This window comes from Drosophila nasuta, chromosome 3 (assembly GCF_023558535.2).
Source record: "Drosophila nasuta strain 15112-1781.00 chromosome 3, ASM2355853v1, whole genome shotgun sequence".
Classification (NCBI taxonomy): domain Eukaryota; kingdom Metazoa; phylum Arthropoda; class Insecta; order Diptera; family Drosophilidae; genus Drosophila; species Drosophila nasuta.
Genome location: NC_083457.1, coordinates 50,727,806 through 50,755,512, shown reverse-complemented (window position 1 = coordinate 50,755,512; position 27,707 = coordinate 50,727,806). Strand labels below are relative to the sequence as shown.

The 27,707-nt window shown below is 39.1% G+C and overlaps 3 protein-coding genes across 5 annotated transcripts in view; 1 reads left to right on the top strand and 2 right to left on the bottom strand.

The window, feature by feature from the left end:
• Positions 1–304: 304 nt before the first annotated feature.
• Positions 305–6,366, top strand: LOC132788296 (protein lethal(3)malignant blood neoplasm 1). Its single transcript, XM_060795629.1, is given in 6 exon segments — positions 305–337; positions 408–473; positions 475–517; positions 3,134–3,286; positions 3,350–5,761; positions 5,853–6,366. Coding segments are annotated over 6 exon segments (3,192 nt in total). The 3' UTR covers positions 6,338–6,366.
• A 1,345-nt stretch (positions 6,367–7,711) lies between these two features.
• Positions 7,712–8,374, bottom strand: LOC132788295 (period circadian protein-like). The gene is made up of 2 exons (XM_060795628.1): positions 7,987–8,374; positions 7,712–7,911 (listed from the first exon to the last, which is right to left on the bottom strand). The coding sequence occupies exons 1-2, from the start codon at positions 8,372–8,374 to the stop codon at positions 7,712–7,714; spliced, it is 588 nt and encodes a 195-aa protein (XP_060651611.1).
• LOC132792223 (DNA-binding protein D-ETS-3) overlaps positions 8,358–27,707 on the bottom strand; it is a 32,559-nt gene continuing 13,209 nt past the window's right edge. The window contains exons 1-7 of one of the 3 annotated variants that reach the window (XM_060801487.1): positions 22,480–23,356; positions 22,272–22,322; positions 19,197–19,256; positions 17,787–17,834; positions 12,426–12,615; positions 9,311–9,519; positions 8,358–8,589 (exon numbers count right to left, since the gene is read on the bottom strand). In XM_060801487.1, coding sequence (XP_060657470.1) covers positions 8,453–8,589; positions 9,311–9,519; positions 12,426–12,615; positions 17,787–17,834; positions 19,197–19,256; positions 22,272–22,322; positions 22,480–22,624 — 840 coding nt within the window. In that variant the 5' untranslated portion in view covers positions 22,625–23,356 and the 3' untranslated portion in view covers positions 8,358–8,452. Of the gene's footprint in view, positions 8,590–9,310; positions 9,520–12,425; positions 12,616–17,786; positions 17,835–19,196; positions 19,257–22,271; positions 22,323–22,479; positions 23,357–27,707 lie in introns of those variants that run through there. The other 2 variants (XM_060801488.1, XM_060801486.1) reach the window with 2 other exon arrangements.

Sequence of the window (27,707 nt, the reverse complement as noted above, 5' to 3'; positions counted from 1 at the left end):
TGTGCGTTGTGCTGATGTTTTATAATGTTTACCAAATATTCTTAAGTTTGTCAATTCGTCGTCGAACACCGTGGGGAGTGTTTCAACGTCGCTTGCTCTGCACTAAGCGAATTCTGCCGAGAGACGCGTCGCCTTCTGCCACGAATTTGTCAACAACTTAATGATAATCAGCCAAACGTTTAAGCGATAACTTGATCAATTAATCCGAAAAGAACATTGATAAATCTTAATCAATTAAAAAAAAGGAAAAAAGTGTGAATACTCATCGATTAATCAATTAACAAAAGAATAAAATAACACAAAAATGAAGCAAACTTTTTTGGCAGCTTGTTGTATTGTAAGTGTGTGTGTGTGAGTGTTTGTGCTTATGTGTTAAGTGATTTAATTATTGTGCATTCTTTTCAAAGCTACTGGCCGTGCTGTGTGGCAACAGTCTGAGCGCAACGGCAGCCACAGTTCGTCCTTATAAATTTGGGATTTACCATCGAGGAGCAGCAACATCGCGCAGAGCAACGAGGTGAGCCAAGGTCATCGAATTGATGCAGTTTACTCTGCGAACTGACACTAATGATGGCATTACTTGATATTACTTGTTATTACGCGTAATTGATTGACACCGAAACCGATATATGCAAATTGAGATGCGTCATTATTGTCATCGTCGCGTCTCCATCTCTATCTCCATCTCCAACGCCAGCTGCCACATGCGACTAAAATGCAAACGTGCAACAAACACACACAATGCGACGACAAAAAAGGCAACAACTTTTGAACTTTTGTCCATTGCATTGCATTGCATTGCGAAGATGCAACGCAACTAAATATTTTCGCTTGTGCAATGCCGCACAATACGAGTTTGCAATTTTAATTGCAAGTGCAACTGACACCTGATGTGCAGCAGGTCATCAATTGGAATGCCTCAGCGTCGTTCTACGATTAACTAATAAAATCGCATAGCACATTGTCAACTCCCTGCGGCAACAATAGACACACTTTATGCTTGAATTATCAATACCATAGAAAACAGAAAGAACTCTTGCGATTTGCATAACACGTAGAGAACGTTCTACTAGACAATGTTGTGTCTTATTTATGGATTTGCTTCATTTCAATACCAATGCGAAACAGGCAACTTTTCAATATTTATAATTCCGTTTCGAATTTTACTTTGGATTCTGATTCTGATACCGAAATGCCAGAGTTCAATATACAAATTTTAAACATATTTAAATTGTGCAAATTGTATTGCAAATTATATGGGGTAACTTGTTGTGCAGATTCAAAAATTATATATGCACAATAAATACACAAATCCATATCATAAATTATTATTATATTAGTAGATGAAATTTTAAACGTCTGGCAGAAACTATTAATAGTGTGATGTGTATTAGTTTAGAGTGCTTTTTCTGCGAAACACTTTCCATAAATCAAAATAGTTTCTAAAGTTTTTTTTTTTGCATATTCAAAAAGTTTTCCAAATTTCGCTTTAATCTGTTCAGTTCCAGTTTAGCTCCAAACAAGAAATGTTTGCTTCTTCTTCTTTCTTATGCATATTTACATCACAATAAATTCTAATCTTGCAAAATGATAAACCAGAATATTTGAAATATATTCGTACTCCCTAATTTTACGATTATGGACATACATATTATATAGGCATGTCTCGAGTGCTATAACTTAGCCCAAAACAAGTATGAAAGTAAATGTCGCACGTGCTCGACTGTGAGATTCTTGGCAGCCATATCTGGAGCATGTAATTTATTAAATTTCATTAAAATAAGACAGTCAGCTGGAGAAGGATAAATCGATTGGGAATTTTTTTTACTGATCACGATTATAAACTCGTTAATCCGATTAATAATTCATCTGCGTGCTACTTGTCGATAGCCATAAATTTATTATACTCACTCAATTATTGCGTTCCAGATAACAAGGATTGTTATAAAACCAGCTTAACGGTGCAATTGAAGCTGTTATTTAACCCTCTACAATTATTTGTGAAATAATTTTAATAATATTTTGAATCTTTGAATTCCAAAAGTAACAAAAATTTTAAGGGAGCCAAGAACTAGGGTACTCAAAATATTTATGCAAAATGTGAATTTTATGAACGGATTTCTTAATGGTCAACTTGATTAACAAGGTCGTAAAAAATATGGAAGATACAAACTTTTATGAACAGCATAAATTTTAATATTCAAAGTTCTATAACAACAATATATGGTAATGAAAATTCTGAAAATATTTTCAAATGGTAGTGTTTCACCTCCTAGAACAGTAGCCTTCAAGCTGCCATAATCAAAACAAAATTCAAGTTCGACCTCAACTACAATCTGTATATGGAATAATGAATCTTTTAAGTATATTGCATTCGACCTTGACTAAAGAGTTAATAATAGAAATAGCTGCACTTGAAAATATGCGAAATTGTAGTCTGGAAACATAACTTAAAGATGATAAAAGGCATAAATTATTGATTGTTTTCATTGTTGAGCAATTTAATGATTATGGTTATGGTTATGGCGAATGATAAAACATTTAAAGCCACTAAAATCAGGTATTGTTGCTATTGTAGTATTTATGCACAAATAATCGACATTAAAATACTTCCAAGCTCAACGATAAGAACGTCGATAAGTCTATGAAAACTCGTTTAAGTGACGTGCAGAACCAGAAAGTTATAACATCACAAATTTGTAGATGGACAACAGGTGTCATCTGGTGGGTGGCTGAAGCAGGATGTAGACACAGTTCTTCGTATACTACACATAAGTCTTCCCCTTGACAATCAAACTATGAGAGAAGCCATTGACCAAAAAAAGCGTAACATAAAATATGCGCATGCGTAGGCAAAAAAAAAAACAGCGACAACACAAAACTGTTGACGATTGTCATTATCGATACAGTTTATTAGATGCTTATCTTTATGAACGGGCTGAGAAACGGACAGACGGACAGACAGTCCCTGTTTGTCTGGTTTGGTTTAGGCAAACTCGCAGTAAAAATATAAATAAATTCAAACATGAAAATGTAAAGAATGAACAAGCTGAATTAAGCTCTGATTTAACATTCGGATATTCATAACGAAAGTGAGACAGTATGAGCTAATCTCCTCTTCTCTCTCGTTCAGATGAGCTGGGCATTGTGATGGGCGAATTTGGTTTTATCACCGCCGATGGACGTTACCATGTTACGGTTTATGCCACCGACGAAAATGGCAAATTTCGCATTATTTCCATGAAGAGTTTTCCCTACGTAGCTCCTCCTGGCAAGCCCAGCACAAGTAAGTTCCTAATTATATTATTTATCCCGTTTTCACTACAAGATTGCTCTCTCTCTCACTCAGCTGTCGCTACAACGACGCGTGCTCCGCCGCCAAAGCAAAGCTTTGCTGGACCTGCCTGCTCCGGCTGCTTCCTAACCAATAATGCTCCAGCAGCAGCAGCTACTTCATCACCTGCTCAGCCAGCTCAGCGTCCAGCTCAGCATCACAAGACTGAGATACGTCCGCTGTCGCTGCCGCTAGCACCAGAAACGATTACAGATCCAAGTAAGTTGCCCCTTGTCTACCAGAAGCAGGCCTTTAAGCTGGCCCAACTGGCTGTCAGCCAGATCACAGAAAAGATGAACGCTCTGCTTCAGGGCCAAGCTCAAGGAGGTCAGACTCAGAGCGCAGTCCCGACGACCCCAGCTAGCCAAGCCTCACTTCCCAGCGTTTCACTTACTAAGGCGCCAGTTCTGGCCGTGGGTCTACCACAGGGTCCGCCAAAAGGACAGACTCCAGTGACCCAAGCTACCCAAGCTCAGTCCTCAGCTAGCCAGACTCCAAAGACTCCAGTAGACCAAGCTCAAGTGACTTCAACAGTTAAACCTCAAGTGACTTCAACTGCAAAGCCTCAAGCAATTTCAACCTCAACGGTTCAGTCTCAGGTGCTCCCAGCTAGCCAACCTTCAGTAACTTCAACTTACCTCGCTCCAAAAATCCCAACGGAGCAAGCTACAGTGACTCCAGCCAGTCCACCTCTTGTAACTGCAGCTGGCCAGGCTCAAGTGTCTCTAGCTGACCAGACATCCAGTCTACCTCTGGGCTTGTTAGCTCCTGCCCCAGCACGGGGTCCTGTTAGGATAACTTCCACTGGTGAGGTGCAGGGTCTACTGCCTGACAAGCCTTTGGGAGTCTCTCAAGCAGCCGATCAAACCTACGTTGACCGTGGCGTCAATGTGGCGCTGCCTTTCCAGCAGTCCATTGCGCATTCAATTGATGCTGCGCTGGCAGAGAGTCAAACACACAAACAAATTGCAGCCAGTCCGCACAAACAACCACATGCACAGCAGCACACACAACAGCAACAAGCACACACTACACCCACACAAAACAAGTTGCAACCAGGCAGTGCAACTCCTCAGCCTTTGCACATTCAGCTTAATCCCAGCACGTTCCCGACCAACACTATTTCTAAGCCTCAGGAAGTACAAAAGGTTACTATTGATCTGTCTAAGACGCAGAAAATTACGCCTGCGCCAACTGGACCAAAGGATCTGCAGAGTCATAGCTTCGGCACTCCTGTGAATCAAGGAATCCAGCAGCAAGCTCAGATTAAGCCCACCACTTTCGATATCCAGCAGCCACCCAAGGAACCAAAGGAGCCGAAACCGGCTTACCAACCACTGAATACGCACCTCAATCCTAGCACATTCCAAACACATCAGCCACCCAAGGTGATTGAAAAGGTGAGCATTGACTTGTCGCAAGCTCCGAAGATTCCTCCAGCGATAACAGGACCAAAGGATTTACAAAGTCACGCCTTCGGCACTCCTGTTAAAGTGGCTCCTGTCTCACCAAAGCCTTCACAACAATTCCAACAAAACGTCAAGCCTCAGCAGGCTCAACTCGGCAACAATTACAATGCACAACCAGTTTACCAGCCACTGAACACGCAGCTCAACCCCAGCTCTTTCCAGATCTTGCAGCCACCAAAGGAGGTGCAAAAGGTTAGCATTGATCTGGCACAAGCGCCGAAGCTAACTCCAGCGACAACTGGACCAAAGGATCTGCAGAGTCATGTCTTTGGAACGCCAACTTTCGGTGTCAAACAACAGGATAATCAAAAGGTGTCCCAAATTAGTGCAAGTTCCCAGGCAACATACCAGAAACCGAACAATTCGCCGACAGTGCAGAAACCATCCTTGAATCTGAATGTGCTGAGTGCTCCCTTAGTTTCCAACAACAGCGAGCAGCTGAATAAGCAAGTCTTTGGAACACCAACAAAGCCAAAGCAGACTTCTCAACAAAGCACACATACGTTACTATCCCAATTAGCGGCTTCTAAACCGCTAACGAAGGATAATGTTGAGAAAGCCATGAAGCAAGTAGTATTGCCCTTGACCAACAAGATCAAACAGAGTGCCCAATCTCAGCACAAAGAGAAGGCGACGCCCACACATCATGCCACAGCTGCAACACCATCGCAATTTGATGCCGCCTTTGCAGCTGCTGATCGCCTGAATAGAGTTGTTGTAGACAAAATGCAGAAAGTGGCGCTTCCAGCTTCTCAAATCATTCCCAAGCTTGTGGCGAATCAAAAACACAACACACCACAGAAACAAACCGCACAGCACAAACTCACCACACAAAAGCACAACACACTGCAGCAAACTGTTATTCCGCTGCCTGCAGCAACGGGTAACAAATTTGTAGCTCCACACACGCATGCAACACCAGAACACACACACGCTGCCAGCGAGATCCGACCAATAAGTAAGCTAAGCAGCTGATTCATAATTATTTTCAGCTTTTAAGCAGTCAGTACTTAAATTAATTACCCTACTAATTACATTTCTTCAAACAGGCACGCCGGCTATCGGAGCAGTTGGCAACGCGGCTGCTAGCAACAATGGCTTAGCGCAGCCAGAAACCAATACACAAAACTTACCCGCTAATGGTCAGTCTCCTGCCAACTCTCCAAGCTTAGCAGCGACAGCAACCAAAACGGGAACCGGTTCGACCGGTTCGTCTGGCAAACAGCCAGCGTTGACTTCAACCCAAACCGGATCGAGCCAAACGGGTGAAGCGGGAGATTTGTACAAATTTAAATATTTATTGGACTACAACGGTCATGAGGAAACCGGTAGTAGGAATGGCGACAAAGAAGGAAATTACTTTGCAATCGGCGAGGATTCTGTGCTACGTACCATTGAGTACATTGCCAACGAGTTCGGCTACCAGCCTCGCATAAGCTGGCGTAGATTGGATGCAAGCGAAATCGCTAATTTGCCAACAGAGAATTCCCTGAAGCATTACGAGTTCAAGTGGTTCAACAAGCCATCGGAATAGTTGAGGCGCAAACACTTATATATTAAGGTAAAATAAAAATATGTAATATCTGGTGTAAATAACAATAAAACCTACATTGAGGAGTACAAAAAAAAATACGAGAGTGAGAATTGTTCTTGAATCGGGTTTTATTTTTGTTGAAATTATTCACTTAAATCAACTTAATTATTAGAGGGGGACACAATGTGGGCGTGTGGGTTGGTTATTTGTATTATTCCTTAGGTATTTTGTAAAGTTACATTCAGAATTTAAAAATTGTTTACATTTAGATTTAGCATAAAGTTGCATATCTCAATTACACATACAATTAAAATTACACACATTGATTTATTTGTGTTAAATTTGCGCTTAAAATTTATAAATATTTTTTATACACACAGAGTTTTTAATTTTATGCTTTTTAAGATATTTGGTTTTTTAATATACGATGTAATTGTTTTTTTTTTTATTATTTATATGTAATTCGGTTGTTTCAAAAATATTCAAGAGTTTTAACTGTACAATCAACTATCACAGTCAACCATATCGAACTGATAAATAAATCATTCTGGTTTATGAATTTGCAAATAATACAAGAAAATTAAATAGGAAATTCAACAAAGAATACTCGACTAGAAAATACGCTGTAATTAACAGCAAAGAGTGGAGGAGAAGCGTCTCTGGAGTCGCTGAGATCAAAGCGCTTTAAATATTGGAATTGAAATGATGAATCGAATTTTGTGCTGGGAAACTCATCTAGAAAATGGAAATAGAATTATGTATACTTAATGCAATATATATTTATTTACAGGTCGCTGACAACAAACACTAAAGAGTTCTCTATAGAGTAAATTGAAGCGAAAACTTTCGACTTTTATGCTTATCAATTTAATTATACATTTTGCTTAGAAATATTCTCTATGGTTTTGTATTGATTTTATTTTGGTTTTTTTAAGAATTACTTGAGAAATCGAATGACTCACTTTCTATTAACAAGTGGCAAAATGCTAACAACAATTCAAAATGCCGCAATATATATTCGTACATAGATTTATGAGACTACACATAGAGCGAGTGTTTTGTTGAATATATTTTTGGGATGCCCCGAAAAATTGTTAATTGGAAAACTATTTTTGTTTGCTTCTCATATGTATGATAGTTAAAGAGTTCTTAACTTACAGCAACAACGACAACTAAAATACATTAAATACACATTCATTCACACACTCATACACACACACTCACACTCACACTCACACCTAGATGTATGCTTTGTTGGGGGGTTGTTGTTGTTCTTCTTCTTTTGGGAATGGTTCTTTCGCTAGTGGCTACGAGTAAAATCCGTCTACAGTTGCTGCATTTTGTTTGCTGGTGGTTTTGGTTACAGTTTTACAGTTACAATAAAAACGTCGCTTGATCTCCGCCGCCCTTCATGTCCAGATAGTCATAGAAGGAACGCTCAGTGCCATGTCCGCTGACACTCGCTGACACATAATTGCCACCATGATGACCCGGAGGATATGGCAATCCAGTGCTGCTCCCACTGCCACTGTCCAGCGTTGAGTCACCAGCAACGGCGCCGGCGGGCGTTGCTGCTGGGGGAGGCGGACCACCGCCAATGCTCAAGCCGAACTTCTCCAAGTGGCATCATTTGAGCAGCGACGGCAGACTGCTGTTCATCAGGCGATTGCCGACGACCAGCGAGTTGAGCGTCGAATTGCCGCCGCCCACACCAACGCCCACGCCCACCCCGACACCAACGCCCACACCCACGCCCATGCCCATGCCGGGCACACCGAGGCCAAAGCTGGCGCCGGCATGCGTCGGTGCCGTTGTCAATGTGGCCGTGTTGAGATTCAGATTGTTGCTCACACTGCTCACCGCATCCGCATTGCTGGCAACGTGTGTGTGGGCTCCTCCATTAAGATTACTGCTATTGCTGTTGCTGGTGGTTGCGGTGGCACTACTTCCCCCATTACTGCCTCCTCCAAGGCTTGCGCCACCACCGCCACCTCCTCCTCCGCTGCTGTTGGTGGTGGTGGTGCCAAAGCCGCTCATAATGCCAGCACCGCTGGGTACGCCAACGCTAACTGCGCTGCCACCGCTGGCGCTGGCATTGCTCTCATATTATGATGGTCATGCGTAGTGAGGATAGGAGCTGAGGTGCGGCGCCACATGCGATGGCGTCACATGGCTCATCGAGTGCGGCTGATACAGATTCGTTGCCGGACTGCCCCAGTTGCCCCACGAAGCGGCCGTTGGAAAGATGGAAGCTGCAAAGAGAACGAAATAAATTAAATACAAGTAGGAAAGCTGCAGTCGAGTGTGCTCGACTGTGAAATATTCGCTAAACATTTTGAATAAAAGCAAAATATTGCGGTATTATTCTCAAAATATACCAAAAATACTACAAAAATAGTAAAAATTGTATATTGGTATATCGATATATTACCGCATTTAAAATATACCATAATATACCAGATTGTCAGCCAAAGCAACTAAGACCCCTACATAGTAAATAGGCGTTTTTGCCCATACAAAAGTATTTCTTTAATAACTTCCACAATTTTTATCTGATCCCAAATTTTAAGGAATCACAACTACTATATTTACTATTGTATATACCAATATTGGCGACTCTAGCTTTAAAATTACGCTTGTTATTTGATTGTTGTTGATTTTCGGGGGCGGAAGTGGGCGTGGCAAATATAACAAATGGTGTCGACAAAAAATTATAACTCCATCTCTTATAGTCTCTGAGATCTAGGTGTTTATACGGACAGACGGACAGACAGACAGATGGACAGATAGACAGACGGACATGGCTAGATCGTCTCGGCTGTTGACTATTGCTTTAGAGGGTCGGAGATGCCTCCTTCTATCTGTTACATACATTTCCTGCCGGCACAAAGTTGTAATACCCTTCTACCCTATGGGTAGCGGGTATAACAATTGTCTTAACATATTCATATGATAGATTAAGTCTTTGCTCACCTGAGGAAGAAGTCATGCCATGATGTGGACTCATAAACGAACTGAGCTTCGCGCTGTGATGATATGGCGTCATGAACAGGTCGCTCTGATACTTGTAGGTGGGATCACTGGCCGCCGGCTGTGTGGCCGCTGCTAGGCCTTGAAAATCAAATTTATACGCATAGCGTTTGCCATGCACCTTGGTCATGATGTTCTTGTCATAGTAGTATCTGCAAATAAATAAATGCCATGGGCTGGATGAGTAAATGTCGCTGTTAAGTCTCAAGGGGGGATGGCCATCTGACCATGGGAAATGCAAACAAAAGTTGCTGCTGCCGGACACAGTGAATAAATAATTACAAAATAATGCGCGCTTTATGCGTTTTAAGTTAATTTGCTGACATTAAGCGATTTTAGTGCTAGACACCCCTGACATGGCCTCAAACCAACTCCATTCTCCATCCTTCCCCCCTCTACAGTCTTTCGCCCTGGCAATTAAATGGCAACGCCTTGCGCATAAACTCAAATAGAAATTTGTGGCACAGCGCAAAACCAAATTGCTTGGGCAGCCAGCCAACAACAGTCAAACAATCGAGCAGTAGACGAGGGCAAGGAGTTGACGAGGGGGCAGGCAGTCAGTCGGATTGTCAGACTCTTGGGGTCCTCTCTAAGACCCGTGACCAAGACAGACGATGGCCTGATATTTTATTTGCTTTTCTTTGCTTACTTTTCTGGGTACATAGAAAGATTCATTAGCTTTGCACTATGGGAAAACTAAACAATTAAATTTGCGAAATTTCAAACTGAATGCCAATAATGTATTATAACATTATAACTTTAAATTTAAAGAAATTCTGAGAAATCTATAAATATAAATAGTTTGAATAAATATATAGTATAACATAAACAATTATATGTATTTATTTTAAGTATGTGTGCAACATTAAATATATTAATAATAAAACAAAATGAGATTAAAATTACCGAAGTCCTCAATTTAAATTTGATTTACCAATTCTTGAAATATTAATAATAGTTTTGGTACTGGGCATATAGAAAGATATATTAGCTTTATACTATGCGAAAACTAATAAAGGAAATTCCAATCTGAATACTTTGCCTTTAGCTAATGAAGTATAACATTCAATTTTAAGAAATTCGAAAAGATATTAACAGCTTAGAATGCTAAAAATTTATTTTAGAAGCTTCTAAGAAAAGACATTAAAATTTTATACAATGTGAAACAATTGTCTTAAGCTAATAAAATAGAACACAAAACTTCAAGCCATTTAAAGTAAACTTTACAGCTTTAAGTAATATATTTATATTTTAATAATTGTTTTATATTTAATTGTTTTTTATTTAGTCATAAAAAAATCGTTTGAATAAATTGAAAAGCTGTACAATACAATTTGCGAAATTTCATTTTAAAAATATTGTTTTAATCTAATATAGTTGGAAATAAAATTTCAAGAAAATGATTTAAAAATAAAATAGTAATCAGATATTATTAAGTTTCAATTTTAATTCAATTTAAATAGAAATAATAATAATTGTCATTATAATTAAGCATTTTCTACTGCACATAACATAGAATGTGAAATGCTCTGCGCTTGAAAAAATGATTTAAATAAATTACGAAACCGGCGAAGCGAGTGCGTTTCAAGCGAATGCTTTAATGCAAATTGGCATAATAATGCATTCCGTTACGTTTGGATATTTTTGTTGTTATATTTTTTGCGCAATCTTTTTGTGTACAATCGGCCATAAATTATGCCAATTAATGGCATAAATTAAAAGCAGCAGCAGAAAAAAATCATGAGAGAAAGAGAGAGAGAGAGAGAGAGAGACAATGGGCAATGCAATTTGAAGGGAATGCAATGCGCTCCATGGAGCAAACAATCAAAACCAATCAATGACTGATGATGGACGCGGGACAAAGCACACAATCAGCGAAGCAAACAGCAGCAGCAAAAAAGGATTAAAGTAAAACCCATTTACACATGTGTGTGTGTGTGTGTGTCTTCCGAGTGGCCAACAAAAGGGCATCTGGCTGTGAATAAACAAGGCAAATGAAGCATTAAAGCACTTGTCCTTGTTGTCTTTATGTGGCGAGGACTTACATGGCTGCTGTGTTTTAATTCACACCCAAACAGACACACACGCACACATACACATACGCACACACATACATGTTTAGAGCAGTGCAAACAAATGTGTAGCATACTTTTGAGAGCTCACATTTCTTTTGCACACATGAAAGCAGAGATGACTGAGACTGCGTTCAATTGAGTTGAAATGTGTAAGGAGGAGGAAAAAAAAACATAAAAATATATTCAGAGCAACAGACAGATAGGCAGACAGAGAGACACACAGGCAGAGGACGTGTTGACGCTTCCGCACATCAAAAAAAGGCTTTTCCTTTTGCTCTGCTTTGCTTTGGCTTGTTGTTGCTCAAGCTGTGCGCTTTATCCAACACTTTTTACATTTATTTACATGTTGATTGTGTGTCTATCGCAAATTGGCTGCCAGGATTCTTCCACTTGAATTGTCAGCTTCTCCTTCATTGGCATTGGCACTCATTGGCCGCCTGATTGCAAGTGACAGTTTCAAGGAGCAATCCCCTCCTGCCAAAGGGTTGACAATTCTTTTTGTGTACTGTTTGGTGCTGTGTGTGCTTAACAAATTGACCGTTGCACAAATACTTAGTTCTGCATATGTTTCTGGCAACTTTTGAGCAAAGAAAAACACACAACAACAAGCCTTGAACATCTACTGAAATCACATTCAGCTGGACATTCAGCAATTAGATTGCAAAACGAGATTTATTGGATTTATGATTAGGTTACGAAAACAATTTCTTATTGAATTTCTTTGTCCTGCCACGCCCACAAGATAAACGCTCACTTATGTCGTATTTTTTTTCCCAATAAAATCTGCCGTTTTTTTCGTTGATTTTGCGGCACAATTGTCATCAAAGCGGCTAATCAGCGACGAATCTATCGATTGATGAGCAGCATTAGAGCAAATTGCACACATGGCAGCATTTTTATTTTCTGCACCAGATCCTAGACTAATTAGCAGCACTTGAGCGAACAAAACAACCCCGACAACAATAGAAAATCGTTTAACTTACCTTAAGGCGCGACTCAGTTTATCGTAGTTCATGTTCGGCTTCGATTTGCGTTCGCCCCAGCGACGAGCAACTTCATCGGGATCGGTTAGCTTGAACTCGCCGTTGGTTCCCTCCCAGGTAATGCAGCTGGCATTGTTGGAGTCCGACAGCAGCTCGAGCAGGAATTGCCACAATTGTATCTGACCAGAGCCTGAAATGACAAAATATATTTGGTTTATGCTTTATGACTTTTTGGCACTCAAATTGAAATAGAAATAATATAGTATAGTATATATATAAATGGCATTTAATGGCAGTATTTTGCCTGCCTAAATGTCCGTCAAAAGAGCATATCCTTTAGTTTAGTCCTTTTGCTGCTGTTACTGTTGCTGCTGGACACCATCAACCAGCAAGCATAAAATTAACTTTGACTGCTTTTGCTTTTTGCTGGATGTGGCACAAAGTAAGCATTTTGTGGCATGCAAAAGTGCCATAAAGCATTTCCGACACGCCGCTGGGTTCCCTCCTGTACACTCGAAGAAGGAGGGATCATACTGTGCTGTGCCAGCTTGAGCTTGAGCTTGAGTTTGAGTTTGAGGGTTGCCGATATTTATGTTATACAACAATTCGATAAATTTGTGTGCGCTCCCCTTGCAGCTGCTTTTTTGTAGCACTTGCAACTTGGCATTACAACTAAGTCAAAAGCACCGGATATGATATAGCATGCTGAAGAATATTCAAGACAACAACTAGAACTGTGTCACTATCTAGAGTAGTTAGTTCGGGTCAGAAAAGAAGCAGATATTGGGGTATAGAAATAATGCTCATTATCAAAAAATAAAGATGATTTAAGGTAATTTAACACCAGCATTACAACTGTGTCACTATCTATCTATATACATTCGAGTAGTTGGATTGGGTCAGAAGAAGTTGTTCTCCAATAGCATATTAAAATTTGGAAGCTTAAATTAATGTATATTCTGATTTTCTACAATAAGAAAATTTTTTAATTTCTAAATATTTAATTTTCTTTATTACATTTAAAAGAAAAATCAGAAATGTGTGACCTTCTAGAGTCTAGAATAGTAATTTTGAGTCAAAAAGACTTTGAGCAACAGAAATAATGTTAACTAGCAAAAGGAAAGCCTGACTGAAAAGCTCTCCTATCGTATTAAAATTTTAAATTTAAAGAATTATTATAATTCCTGTATGACTAAAAAAATTTATAAGTTTTCATATTTATTATTGTTTTTGTTTTATACATAACTTAATGAGTCTTATGGAATTTTATAAATACCTTGAATATGTTGATACAAAGAAAGTGCTTTCTATGTACTTAAAAATAAGTATTTCGTCAGTTAACATTTCTTCAAAACATAATAAGAATTCAATTGTAATGACCATTTAAGATAGTATTTTTTTGCATTACTTAAATTTGTGAATTACTCTTTTGCTATTGAACACTCAGAATAACAAATAAATTCGAATAAAATAGTACACTATGTTTGGTTTGCTTGTCAGTCTCCGGTTTCATAAATAGCACATTAGCTTGTAAAAGGACATAGCTTGTGTGTTCTTTTGACTTAATGGCATGTCAATTGTTTTGCCACGCCTTTTGATGATGAGCGTCGTCCGTCTCCAACTCCAACTCCGAATCCGACTGCGACTCGGAGTGAAGTTATCATTCATCCTTGTCATCGTCGTGTTGGCACTTAACACATTCTCTTGGCCATGATTTGCAATTAACGCAATATTCATGACGTTCTCACACATGAGCAATCCTCGTCCTCGTCCTGGTGGCCAGGACACCACCGCCGTTAGCAAACAGTGAAAGCCAACTTAACGTTAACTTCCCAGGGCCGTTGCCTTTGCCTTTGCCTATTGCTGTCAGTTTTCATCCCTCGTTGGAAAACCCTTCCCCTTTCTATTCTTTCACTTTGTGTGTGTCCTTTTTTAGTGTGTGTTGCGTTTGCGCTGCTTTCGCTTGACAGCGAACAGAACAACGAAGAGAGAGAGAGAGACTTTGTCCTGGGGCACGGCCTAATTGCCAAATGATTAAGCGATTTATGATGTCTGCAATGAATGCGTGCCGAATCTCTGACACACACACACACACATTCACACAATACACAATAATAATAATTTTGTAAATGTTTTAACACGCACAAAAGAAAATCGCAAGTATGCGCGACGACATTTGAATTTTGATTGTGGCAACTCAAAAGGTCAACTGAAGATGCAGACGATAAATGAAATGCTTGAACAATTCTACAATTCTACAAATATTATTGAAAGTTAACTCAACTAAAAGTCATAAATATGCTGCTTGTATGGTGTCTGCAAAACTTTGTAATACTTTTTGCCAGCAAGACACTTGTGTAATAAATGGAAAACTGACAAAGGACGAATTAGCTTTGAGAGAGTGAGCAACATTAGTAATAGAATATAATAGTCAACTAACGATTTGTTAGTTTTTTTTACATATTATGTTTTTGCATTTAATATTTAAGGTGCTCTTAAATAACAAATGAACAATTTCTATTTTTCATAATTTAAAATACTCCTTATTTAAAAGCTATTAATCTTACATTGAGATATTTGCTCTGGGTTCGATATTGTTATATTTGCATTCTTTAAAAAAGAATGTAATTTGGAATAACCGATCTATAATTATTCTAGAATTCTGATCTTCTTGAATTGAGAATTTGTATTCTGAGTTTAACTTTGGGACTTTGGCATTCTAGAAAGAAGAATACATATATCAAATATAGCAAATTAAGAATTTGGCATAATCTTATTATGATTCAAGAAGTTATTCTTAATTTAAGCACGTTTTTTCGCACTTTTTTGCTGCTTTCAATTACTTGTCTTTTGACATTTGGAGCACCTCTTAGAAATGTTAATTAAATAAGTTGGTTGAGCAAAATTAAAGGCGGAAAAAAGTAGCTAAAGTACTGGGAGTAATTAGCTAAAGCAGAAGGGACTTTTCTTTTACACAATTTGCTTTGATGTTGCCGACTGAGGCTGCACTTAGGGCAGCACCTTTTTTAATTATAAACAAGTTTTTTTTTTTAGTTTTTTTCGTTGGTGGCAATTATGTCACGACTCGCAGACCAACAGCTAGTTGTAAATGTAGTTTTCATTTGAGTTTCAGAGTTGCTTTATGTTGTATTCTTACACTCTTTTGGCGTTGCATGCACAAGTTGCAGCTGTGTCTGAGCGCATATGCAAATGAGGCAAGAGGCACGTATTGCGCTTGCAGGCCGAGACCGGACTTGGCTAACAAAGCGGTTCCGTGTCCAAAGGAAGCCATAATTAATCAAAAACAGCATTTTTGCCACCCAAAAAGCGAAAGCGCACACTGTGTGTATGTGTGTGTGTATGTGTTTCTCAGTGAGCTTTTGCGATTAACTTCAAGTTGAACTTAAGCGGCAACTTGGCAACGGCCTAAACCACACAGCACACAACAACAAACCCAATGAGCTTGACTGAGACAGAGAAAGTGTGAGCCAGAGAGAGATAGCAAGCAAAAGAAAGAGCAAGAGAGAGAGAGACGCTTCGCAATGGCGCTCGGTTCGTGTAAATGTCGCGCCGGAAAATGTTGGGGCGTCTGGATTTTTATGCTAATTCCGTTCAAACGCCATGTTTGCCAGCCATGCTGGAGTAAGGCGAAAAGGGGGCGCGGCCCCTCCCCCATCCTTTGGTGGGGTTATTTAAGGGGTTCAGCTCTGGTCAACAATGGCGGCCCAGGGCAAAGCTCATCCTGGCATAGAATCAATACGAATTATTGATTTTATTCTAACCAAATACAATGCAATGCCACTGCAGAAATTGAAAATTCACAAAAATTAAAGCAAAACTCTGATAAAAAAATCAATTTTATGTAAAAGTTAAGCTTTGTTGTGCTTTAATACTCAAATAGATTAAAATTATAACATTTGATTATGAAGTGTAAAACTATGATGAGTTAAAATGAAATTGAAATCTAATTCAAATATGTACATAAATAATAAAATATGTACAAGAAATAAAAATAAGGAGAAGAAGCTAAATTGCTTATATTTTTTCAACTTAATCAAAGTAATTTAATGAAAAATGACACATAGATAAAAAAAAAAGCCGAAAATTGAATCAAAATCTTCAAGATAAATTCTTCAAATAATAACTTGAAATTGAAAAATTGTTAAAACACAATCTAAAAAATCTATTTTAGTATTAAGAATACGTAAAATTGTTACCTTGATTTAAGAACTTGCCTTCTTTGATTCATTTTTACATTGTATAATCACTATTCAAGATTTTGCTATAGATTTTAAAAGGTCATTTTTTGCTCTTTATATAATATAAGCTTTAAAAATAAAGGATTCACAAAAATTTTAGAAATCTACTAAAATTATAGCTTTAAAAAATTAATATAAATATAAGATATCAATATAATAAGAAAACAAAATGTAGGGTGTTTTATCATTATAAATCAACTTATTTCTTTAATCTGAAAAATAGTACAAAATAATAGAAATTACATTTACTGAGTCTTTACTGAATTAACTTTTATTCAAACCGATCGTAAACCGAATCATATGTTTTAGTTTTAGTTTAAAACCCTAATGGAAATTACTTTTAGTAAGCAACTATTTTATTGTAGAAACATTTATTTAGGCTGATCGCACAAAAAACTTAGTGAACATAAACTTTAAGCCTACAAAACAGGTTTTAAATTGTGAAAATAAAATAACATAATTAAGTAATAAACATAAATGTTTATGAATGCAATGAACTCAAAGTTTTTCACAGGATTATTTATCACAAGTACCATAAAAACCCTTTCACATTGCACCGTTTTTTTCCGACTCTCTTTTTGGCAATTAATCATAAGTGATAAATGCACACCCACTTTTTAACCCTTTCATAAGTTATTTTTTTGATTTTTTAATGCCAGTTTTGGGCGCGTGCTGACTAAATGCAATCGCATAAAGTTCAAAAATATATAGAGAAGTATGTATGTAGGGAGCTGAGCCACGCCCAGAGCAACGCTTACACACACGTCCGATATGCGCGGATAATAAATTTCCGAAAAGCACCTTTCGCATAAATTAGAAAAGCTGTAAAAGGGGAGGGGGGACGGGTTTCACCACGAGGTGTGCATGCAATGGGTTAATTTGTTAGGGCGCAACCAGACGCCGCGGTGTAGCCAGTGACTAACGTTAAACCAGAAGCCGAGGAGAATCTCAGCCAGAAATTGATATGATAATGAAATGCAGCTCGAGTGGCGAGTCGAGTGTGTGTGCGGGGTTGACTTATGGACACATTGCGGGGCACGTGCCCCACGCTGGCTTGATCAACTTAATCTAAGCACCTGTATCTTTATGCTTTTGAACTCACCTGAGCTGGCCAGTCTGCTGCTGGTGGGTCCGAACATTTGATATGGATCTGCAAAGAAAAAAGGTGGTTGCAGCACATTAGTTTATTCCATTTTTGTGTGTAAGTGTTTTATGCAAATGTTAATGAAGGACCTGCCAAAAACGGAATACATTACGAAATATATAACGCAAGGCAACATCGAAAAAAAATAAGGAAAATAGACGTGGGCAAGTTACGTTTCCGCTGATGAAATGAAATGCATTACCGAAAACTGCACTTACAGGCGACGCTGTACAAATGTGGTTCATTTGCGCACAATTGTTGAGTACACTCACACCCACACACTCACTTCGAGTTGAATATCCATTTCACTTATTATCCGGCGCGCATTTCCTGCATGCGCAGCGACAGCAAAAAGCTTAGCATACTCTTAGGCGCCCAGCGCAGGTGCTTCTAGCTAAAGGTTACACATCTGCTCTGCTCTGCTCTGCTCTCTGCTGCTCTGCTGCTCTGCTGCTCTGCTTCATAATTCGCATCATTTAAATTCATAGAGTCTGCAGCATTGTTTCTTTGCATTGTTCTTTGGAGCAATTTAATGTCCCGACGGCAGCTACAATGAACAGTTTTGCTGTGGCACGCGTCTTATTCATGCAACGGCCGTCAAAAATTTGACAGCTACAGCAAAAAAAATGCACAAGAGAGACAGAGAGAGAGAGAGAGAGAGAGAGAGGGAGATAAAACCAAGCCAAGTTCTTGGCATCGTTTTGAGTGCGTCTGGGCCGCTCTCTAATTGAGAATCCTTTATGGCATTTCAATTGTTTCCATTACGCTTCAATTCAACTGCAACTGTGAATGTGAATGTGAATGTGAATGTGAATGAAACGGGGAATGCGAATGAGTATTGCCTTGAATGTGCCGCACTTTTGTTTCCATTCGATTTGAAGTGGCGTATTTAAGGTTTTGATTTGCGACAGTATTTCGGGGGTTTATGCGATTCACATTTTTTAAAGCGAGGGCGAATCAAATGACGCACGACTCACTCGCAAACACTCACTTTGACTTCGAGTGGTGGTATTTGTTTCAACAGTAAAGAAGTACAAAAAAAAAGAACCGAATTGAAAAGAAATCGCGTTCCGTACCCGAAACTCAAGTGCCACTTGCAACGTGCGCACATTTCAACTGTGCAACTTTATTAGTATTAGTTGGTAAACAGCCAAACAGCCAAACAGCATCGCTTTTAAAAAACCTTTTCTTCCAACAGCAGTTGATGTGTTTATGTTTGCCCTCAGATTGAGGCATAAACAATGCGGCACGTGGACTTAAGGACCTTCTATTACTGCATATTACGAGTATGCCTACACTTTAAATGCTTTTAATGGAACACCACACACGCAACGGGTTTGTTTTTCAACATTCAATTGTGACACTTACCAGGTTGCCGTAGTTGTGTGTGCGGATCATGTTTGATGCTCAGCGCATTCGAGCTGTAGCCTGTAATCGGAAAAATAAATAGAACAACAAACAAATTAGTATCGGTCGAAATGGGAAATACAAGTCAAGGGATTAAACGAGAAATTAATATAATATTAAGAATGTAAGTAGAGTATGAATTGAGGATTCTCTGGTGGCAAGTTAATGAGATACCACCGTTACAAACTAAATATTACTATATTGATGAAAGAATAATATGTATGTTAAAATAGCAATTGGTATATTAAAGACAGAAAATTGTGTTAAAAATGTTATTTAAGTTAAAATTCAAAAATGTATTATTAAATAATATATACGAAGTAATGGAACTTTATTAATATTAATATGAGTCTACTATAGTATAAATTATTAAGTAGAGAAACAGTAGGAATGCTAAAATACAGAAATGCTACTTTATTTCTGACAATAAAGAAAAAAAGCAAAATAAGTATGACAAAACCATTTATTTTAAATTGCCATACCAAAAAAATGCATTCTTATTAAGGTCGTTTAACAATTCGTTGCCAATCACGACATATTTTCAAAGCTTTGAAAGTCTCTGCTTTTATAAACTTTTATATTATTCTATGAAGCTAAATTGTAATTTAAAATCCTATAAACTTATAAGGAACTGCTGTAAAAATTATAATAAAGAATATCTTAATTTTCAGTGAAAGATCTAATCTTTGACATTATCTTTTCTTAGATTTCCCATTGCAAAATAAAATATAATAGATATTATATATAATAAACAAGAGTTTTAAGGAGACTCGATTGCTAGTGACATATCCTTTAACATTCTATCGACATAATCTATTGCTATCATCTTTTTTACACGCTCGATAAGATCACTTAAGAAACCCAGTCAGAAATTTGCCTCGAGCAGATAGCAAACTGTCTGTGAGAGCTAAGCAGTTATGAATAATGTGAGCTTGTGTTGCACAAACACTAGAAAACAAGGCAATCAAAGGCATTATCAATTCAACCGCAGTGCAAACATTATCACAGTGCTGTCATCAAAGCACAAATCAGAGCCGAAGGCAACCGAATAGGACCTGGAGTGTGACTGTGACTGTGACATGAGCAATGCGGTCGTCTGTTTCATTTTAATGGAATATGATTGTAGAGAAGCAAAACAATGCCGCTGGCAATTCAATTTAAAAGTGTTCAGAGAGACCGAGAGAGATCTCACAAGAGGCGAGAGACGAGTGTCAAAATGCGTTCAAGTTGTGGCAAACTTCACGCTCTATACAAATTAAAGCCGCAGGCAGCGGGCGACAGGCGACGACGGCCAAAGGACATAGAGTTGGAGATGGAATAGAGGGCATGGCTGAGTGGTTATGCACCGCCCGCTGTTGTTTTCGTTGTCACTTATTGTGCAAAAAAGAGGCAACAACAACAGCAACAACATCGTGAACAAATGAGAACTTTTCATATGACATTTTTGGGTTTTGCGCTTTGCGCTTTACGTGGCCACTCAACTGCGAAGAGCACAAAAGACGCCCGATTGCATTTGAGCATCACATCACAGCAGGAACACTGGAATGGATGGTGTCGGCTGCTCTGGATGCTTCGCTGCTTCACTGGGTGGGTGGTTAAGTTGAGTTGGGTTTGGGTTTGGGTACAAAGAAAAACTTTAGCTGCACGATTTCGATGGCATCATCTAGCTGGCAGCGTAAAACATTCAACCAAGCTGAAATTTTTGTGTAAATTTTATGTCAAACACTTTTCATCCGAGATTTTCACGCACTCGCCCCAAGCGATTCGGTTTTGTTTTCGTAATTTTCAATTAAGTGTTTTCATAACTAGCTTAATGAGCAGGTTAAACACTGTGTGTGTTGAACCCCTCTGCATCCTTATGCGTGTCCTCGCTTCGCTTCATTGCACCCTGTTGAACCCTTCTCTGTACTAACTGACTGACTGACTGACTAAGGGACTAACGGACAACAACACGTGTAGTCAACACCTTTTCGCCTTGTTACTTTTTTCCTTTCTTTTTTTGATGTGTGTTCAATTGATGCTTGTTGATTTGTTCGATACACATTATTTTTTTGTAAAGCATTTTGCACGGTTCACTGAGCTTCCTTTTCAGCATAATCGCACACGTATTTGTTGTGTGTGTGTTCTTTGCTTGATAATGAGCACAAATTTAAATATTTATGCATTACTTTTATTGACTTGTGGCCAATAATTTCCCATCATTTGGTGCTCACAAAGTTCGAGGAGACTCGAATTCTTTATATGCCAATTTGTTAGCTTCAAAGTTTGGCAAACTGAGCAAAGTTTTTGAACTTGTAATATGTTATTTTTACTTGAGATATCATTTAACTTTTTGAAAATTGAAAACAAGTACCTAAGAATATAACTCAGTTTTAAAATATTATATAAATAAAAAGAATGCCAAAAGAATGGCAAATGATAAAAAGACCTACCTAATACAATAAAAAAAAAAAAACAAAAGATAAGATTAAACTTGGATGTATACAAAATTAAGTAATGTAATGTTGATTTCTAAATTTGTATTATCAGTTTAATGTTCCTTTTTTTGTTGCTGACTTAATCTGTTTATGTGGAAAATTCCGAATTGTCCTTAACTGTTTTCTTTTCTATTCTTTCTTCACTATTTTTTTTTGTTTCATTTTCTTTTCTTCTCTTTGCATTTGTAAACTTTAAAATATTCCTTTGCTGATAAAGTCTTCAATCAATTGAAAAAGAAAACAAGAATTTCGACATTTTCATGATGTCATTTAATATTTGCATTCCTTATTTTCTTGGTACGGATTTCTGGTCAGGCTTTAAGTATTTTCTATTAAATATAGACATGATAGAAAGCTAAATGTATGTAAAACTAGTAAGAGACTTTTTGAGATACTAAAGTCAATTATCTATCTCTATTTCTTTCCTTCACTCTGAACATGTTGTAGCTGATATCTTTTGCAATAACAGCTTTGATTTTTCCTTTAAAACATCAAGTACACTTTACCGATTTTCACTAATTGCTTTAACAAATGTCTTCACTTTGAAATGTTCACTCACCTTGCGATTGTGTCGAGCTGTGGGAGCCCCACGACGATTTGTACGAGGAATCTAAAAAAAAAAGGGAGAAGCACAAATTAAGTAAAATTAAAATCGATTGATTTGATAAAACAAATTTTTCACATTGTTGAAATATGGCAAAAGTTCTGCACAACGATGGAACTTAAATGTGATAAATATTAAGTATTAGTTATTAATATTTATTTACTTGGATTCCACGTGGGATTGCCTATGACCGATGGCCTGCCTGCGGATTCACACATTGCCCACTCACCTGCGAAGAGCATTGAGAAATTGCTAAAGCTGCCCGTGGAGCGTGACAAATAATCAGCGGATGACTTGATGTCAAGCATTGTGACAGCAGCGTCGGCAAAACACCGCCGGCGGTTGCCCAAAATATGTTTTGTGCAACGTTTCCTTCACTCTTCTTCTGTTTTTCTTTATTCTTTACGATTGTCTGCCTATTTGCCTAGCACAAGAATTGGCAATTGTTTTGCTGGTCTTGCGGTAAATTGGTCGCCGGATCGGAAGCTAATAATACGCACACAAGCACATAGTAGACGACACGGATATGGACACAATTTTTTTGGAGGTTCCAACGCACAACAACGACAACAACAAAACCGGAGCTCAGCAATTGAATTTATTTAAAAAAGTCAACACACGGCTGGCGGCAGGCAGCACGACGTCGCGAGAAGGAACAGGAAAAGGAACGGGAACGGGAAAAGTGACGATCGGAACCGGTTACCGTTACCGGACACCTCGACTTCCGGTCGAGCTTTCCAATGCACTTTGGACCTGCTTTGATTTTTAGTCGGCGTGTCTCTCTGTGTGTGTGTGTGTCTCTCGATTTATATGTGTCAATCAGAAGGCGCTTCTTGTTGTTGTCTGTTTTGTGTTGTTTTCTATATAAGCACACGAATCACGAATCGCATCGCATCGCGTATACGCAGCGTGTAAATCACTTTCACGGTAGGCAGAGTGTGTGTGGAGTGGAGAATGTTTTTATTCTGAGATTTTTGAGCACTGACACCGGGGATTGCGTCCGATCTGTGGCACGGCAGCGTAACAATTGATTTCATTCCGTCGCCAAATCGCGCATATCCTGGCCGGGCTACCGGGCTGGGCTACACACACACAAAAATCCCAGTCTCGCTGCCCAGTTTTGCAACCCCTCAGTGTACCAAAGGCGCAGGCTCAGGCCAGCAAGGGAGTGTGGGGGGGGGGGGGGTGGGCTTCTGCAGCTGGTGATTGCTGGTTCGCTGGGTGGGTGGTTGGCTGCTGTCGTTGTCGTTGCTGCTGCTGCTGCCTCAATTGTAGCTACTGCTTTTGTGTATCTATCTGTCTGTCTGCTACGTGCTCTCTGTCTGTGTGTGTGTGTGCGTGTGTGTTGCCGACTCTGTTTGACGACGACGTCGCTGCTGTTGTCCTTTATGCGCCAGGATATACTTAGGTTATAATCCACACCAAAAAGGCAGCCACCCCTTTTCCGCCGAAACACCAATCAGCGTTGAGACAAGGTGTGGCCTAGCTTTGCACACACACACTCACAACACACACACTTACACTCGCTCTCTCTGTGTATGACAAACACATGGCGAAAGCTTTTTGCAAATGGCAGCGTTTTACACTCAGAACTTTGCTTTCTTCATGTTTATTTTTGTTTTTGGGCAACTTAATGCTTATGAACAGCGACAAAACTGTGCACTATCGATCACAGTTTCATATCTGATAAAGTGCTGCCCCCCTCTCTCTCTTCTCTACCTCATGCTTTACTCTCTCATTTCTCCTCATTGTAGGAGGTTACCGTTTCCACTTGAAATCAGCGCCGCAGCTTCGTTGCTGCCACTTGTCAGCGCGCTCTCTCTCTCTCTCTTTCTCTTTTTCAGTAAACACTCTCTCGCTTTCTCTCGTTAACTCTACGTCTCTCTCACACTCTAGCACTCTGGCTCGCTCTCTCGCTCTGTGTATGCTCTATTCCTTTCTGGGTGCCTCTGTAGGCGACACTGACACTGCCTGGGCAGCCAGCAAGGCAGCGAAGCAGCGCTCAGAAGTGGCGTCGCCTTTTTAGTGGGTGACACGAAGCAACAAGGACGGATGTATTATCCACTTCCTTTTTCCTTCCACCAAACACAAGGATATTACCGTTTCGTCGTTCGCCTACACAGTCAGCAGTCTACACTCCCAAACACCCACGCACACACACTTGCATATAAACGCTGCGCATGAGAAATTCAAGTGGGCGTTGGAGTACAGAGTGCAGGCAGTTGCAGAGGGGAGGAGGGGACTCAAAGGGGGGTCAGGGGTAAACACCTGAAAACAATGAAGGTGCTGGGAGAGTGAGTGATGGCCATTGAAGTTGCTTGTTGCGATGGCTCGCATCGACAATAGTTACTATACGATGTTGTTGTTGTTGCCCGCTGATTGCAAGCGCTGCGTGGGGATGCGTTGACGTTGACGACGACGTCGCAGTCGCTGTCGCTGCCGCTGCCGACGTCAGCTTCGACAGCGTCGTCAACGTCGCTTTAGCTGCCTCAAGTGCAACTTTTGCTATGGAAAATATCTGATACAGACACACACACAGAGTACACACTTACATACACACACACACTCACACTCAGCACTCATATTCACTCACACTCACACACACTCACACTCACTTCGCTTTCGCAAGTTTAATTAATTTTTGTGATCATTGAAATTGTTTTTGCCTAGCTGCAAAACCCGTTTCGTTTCGTTGCGTTTCGCTTCGTTTTGTCCTGCCGTCGGCTGCCAATGTGCCTTGGTCCTTTTGGGTCCTTTGGTCCTTTGGGTCCTTCTGCCACTGTTGTGGGTGGCTAATTCACAGGCGTCAACGTACAAATTGCAGCTGCTCACCCACGTTCACACACAAAGTGAATGCTTTTGTAGTTTCTCTCTCTTTTTTATTTTTGTTTTCTGTTCATTCCTTGCTTTGCTAAAAACAAATTTCGATTTTCACACACACAGCAAAAAGTTGGCAAGTCAAGGCAAATGACAAGCTTACATGGTTGTGTGTGTGTGTGTGCGAGTGTGGGTGTATACGAGAGGAGGAGAGTGTGTGTGTGTAGCTGCTGCCAAGCTTTGACAAGTTATTTAATAAAAGTTATCTGAAAGGCGGCTTCAACTTCAGCTCAACAACAGCCATTTATCATCATATGCTCTTAAGCAACGAGGGTCGCTAGACAAGTAGTAAAAATCAATTAAATCGGATAGATATTAATTTAAAGACCAAATCAAAACTCATTTCAAATTTCAACCTAAAGTCCTTAATTGCTTGTTAACTCAATTTGTAACCTGAAGATTTATTAATAAAAAGTATTTATAATAAAAAGTATTCTCTTTTCTTCAAAATTAAATGTAGTATTAAACAGCAGACTTAAAATAATAAATAATAAGAAAATAAAAAGTTGTTGAACCTTATTTCTAACTTTAACTGTTCCTAATTTATCCTTTGTAGAGTTTGATTTTAAAAATTTCACAATTTTTTATACGATTGTATTGTAATTAAGAACTATTTTTTTAATGGCGAAATAAACTAGTTCTAAAGTTTTTCGTCTTCTATCACCCGTTTTTCAACAAACTTAAAAATAATGCTCATATATAACATATTAGAAAACTTGATAACCATTAATTAATTAATTAATTAAAAAGTTGAGTTCAATGCAATACTATTTTAAATTGTTTTTTGAGCGCCCTTTTCTTATATTCTATATATTTTATCAATAAAGGGAATTCTATTCAAAGTAATTTAAAATATGAAACAGATGATTCTAAGCTTTAGCTTTTAGTATTTAAGTAGTTAAAATTTATCAATAGTAACAAAAGTAATGAATGATTGAAGAATTATTAAAGATAGCATATATCTCTAAAAGAGAAGAGTCCACAAACCTATATAAAATAGGATCAATAATGAAACTCAGTTGCTACATTGAACGAAAAACAAATTTATAGTATTAATTTCAATATTATCTTTAGATTATCCATTGTTATTCTTCTAACAACCTATTTATATGATCAAATAATCTTTACTTAAAAAGCGACCCTCGCACTGAAGCTTAAATGTATGTGTTCAAGTGCGTGTGTATGTATATGTGTGCGTGTGTGTGTGTTAACCAGTGCTAATGGAATCTAAAATGGCTAAATAGCAATTTGCTGTTCTTTGCGAAGGCTGCCGCCAGCAGAAAGCGAAGGAGAAGAAGGTGGAGCAGCAAGGAGACGCCCAAGTTTACTTGGCTCAAATGTTTGCCAGGACTCTAGGTCGCTCTCAAAGTGTGTGTGAGTGTGTGTGTGAGAAATGGTGTGAGGTTATGCCAAAGTGTGTGTGTGTTTGAGATTTAGTTGGTATTTTAATTGCATTCATTATGTAATTTCATTTTCACTCTTGTGGCGAAACTTTAAATTAATTTCTTTTGTGGCGTAGTTTCCGCCATTTTGCCGCCCTCTTCAACTCTCTCTCTCTTTCTCCCTCGCTCTCCCTCCACTGTCTGTAGGCGAACATTTCCGTTAGGAGAGCTATTTAAGCTGAGGTTTTGTAAGGCGCCACACCTACATTCTCGTGTTTTCTTTGCAAATGCGTCATCTTTGACGCCCTCCCACAATCGCGTACCACAATCGAATTCCCCTTTCTGCTGGCAATGCATCAAGGTCTGTCCATTTATTTGTGTGTGTGTGTGCAGTGAGAAGTCAACGGAGCGTCAAGACAAACATGACACAAACTGTGGGGGAAAAAGCAACGATAGAGAGAAAAAGACTGAGGACAGGGAGCATATTGTCTGACTTGGGCAACCACCAACATTTGCAGTTAATAAGAAACGCAATCAACGCTGCGATTTGTTTTCTCAAGCTCAATAAAGCAGCCGAAAAAAACCAGAAAAGAGAATAGCGAAAGACAGAGAGAGAGAGAGAGAGAGAGAGAGTGATAGAGTGAGAGAGATGGCTGAAATGTTGCTAATATTACGCGCGTCTGTGTGCATGCAACAAAAACAGACTGCCTACAATAACAACAAGAGTCAAGGCAGGGCAAGGAATGGCAAGGAATGGAAAGGAGCTGTTGTTGTCCTGGCACACGTGGCCATTAATGACGTATGAATGATGTAACACGCGACGGCAACAACAACAACAACGAGTCAGAGGCACGTGGCCAACTGGCCGACTGCTTGCCAGAGGCATGACAGCCACGATTCGAGGCAAGGGGCAACCTATGACGACGACGACGTCGACTTGGAATGATTGCTCCTTTCTTGGCGGGTCTTTAATAAGAGTCCATTCGACAACAAGGATTGCTCACTTTTTGCCTGCAGCCATTTTATGCGTTTGTGTTGTGCTTTTTGTTATTGCTGCTAAAAATGCGTATTGTTATAATCCCAATCACAACATGTACGAAAGGGATATGAATCAAAATAGTGAAGACGAAGT

Bases quoted from the DNA above. Each gene is read 5' to 3' on its own strand.
- LOC132788295 (XM_060795628.1), bottom strand. From the start codon at position 8,374: ATGAGCGGCTTTGGCACCACCACCACCAACAGCAGCGGAGGAGGAGGT. The intron at 7,912-7,986 runs GTCTGCCGTCGC...CGCCTCCCCCAG, and splicing joins CAATCGCCTGATGAACAGCA to CAGCAACGCCCGCCGGCGCC.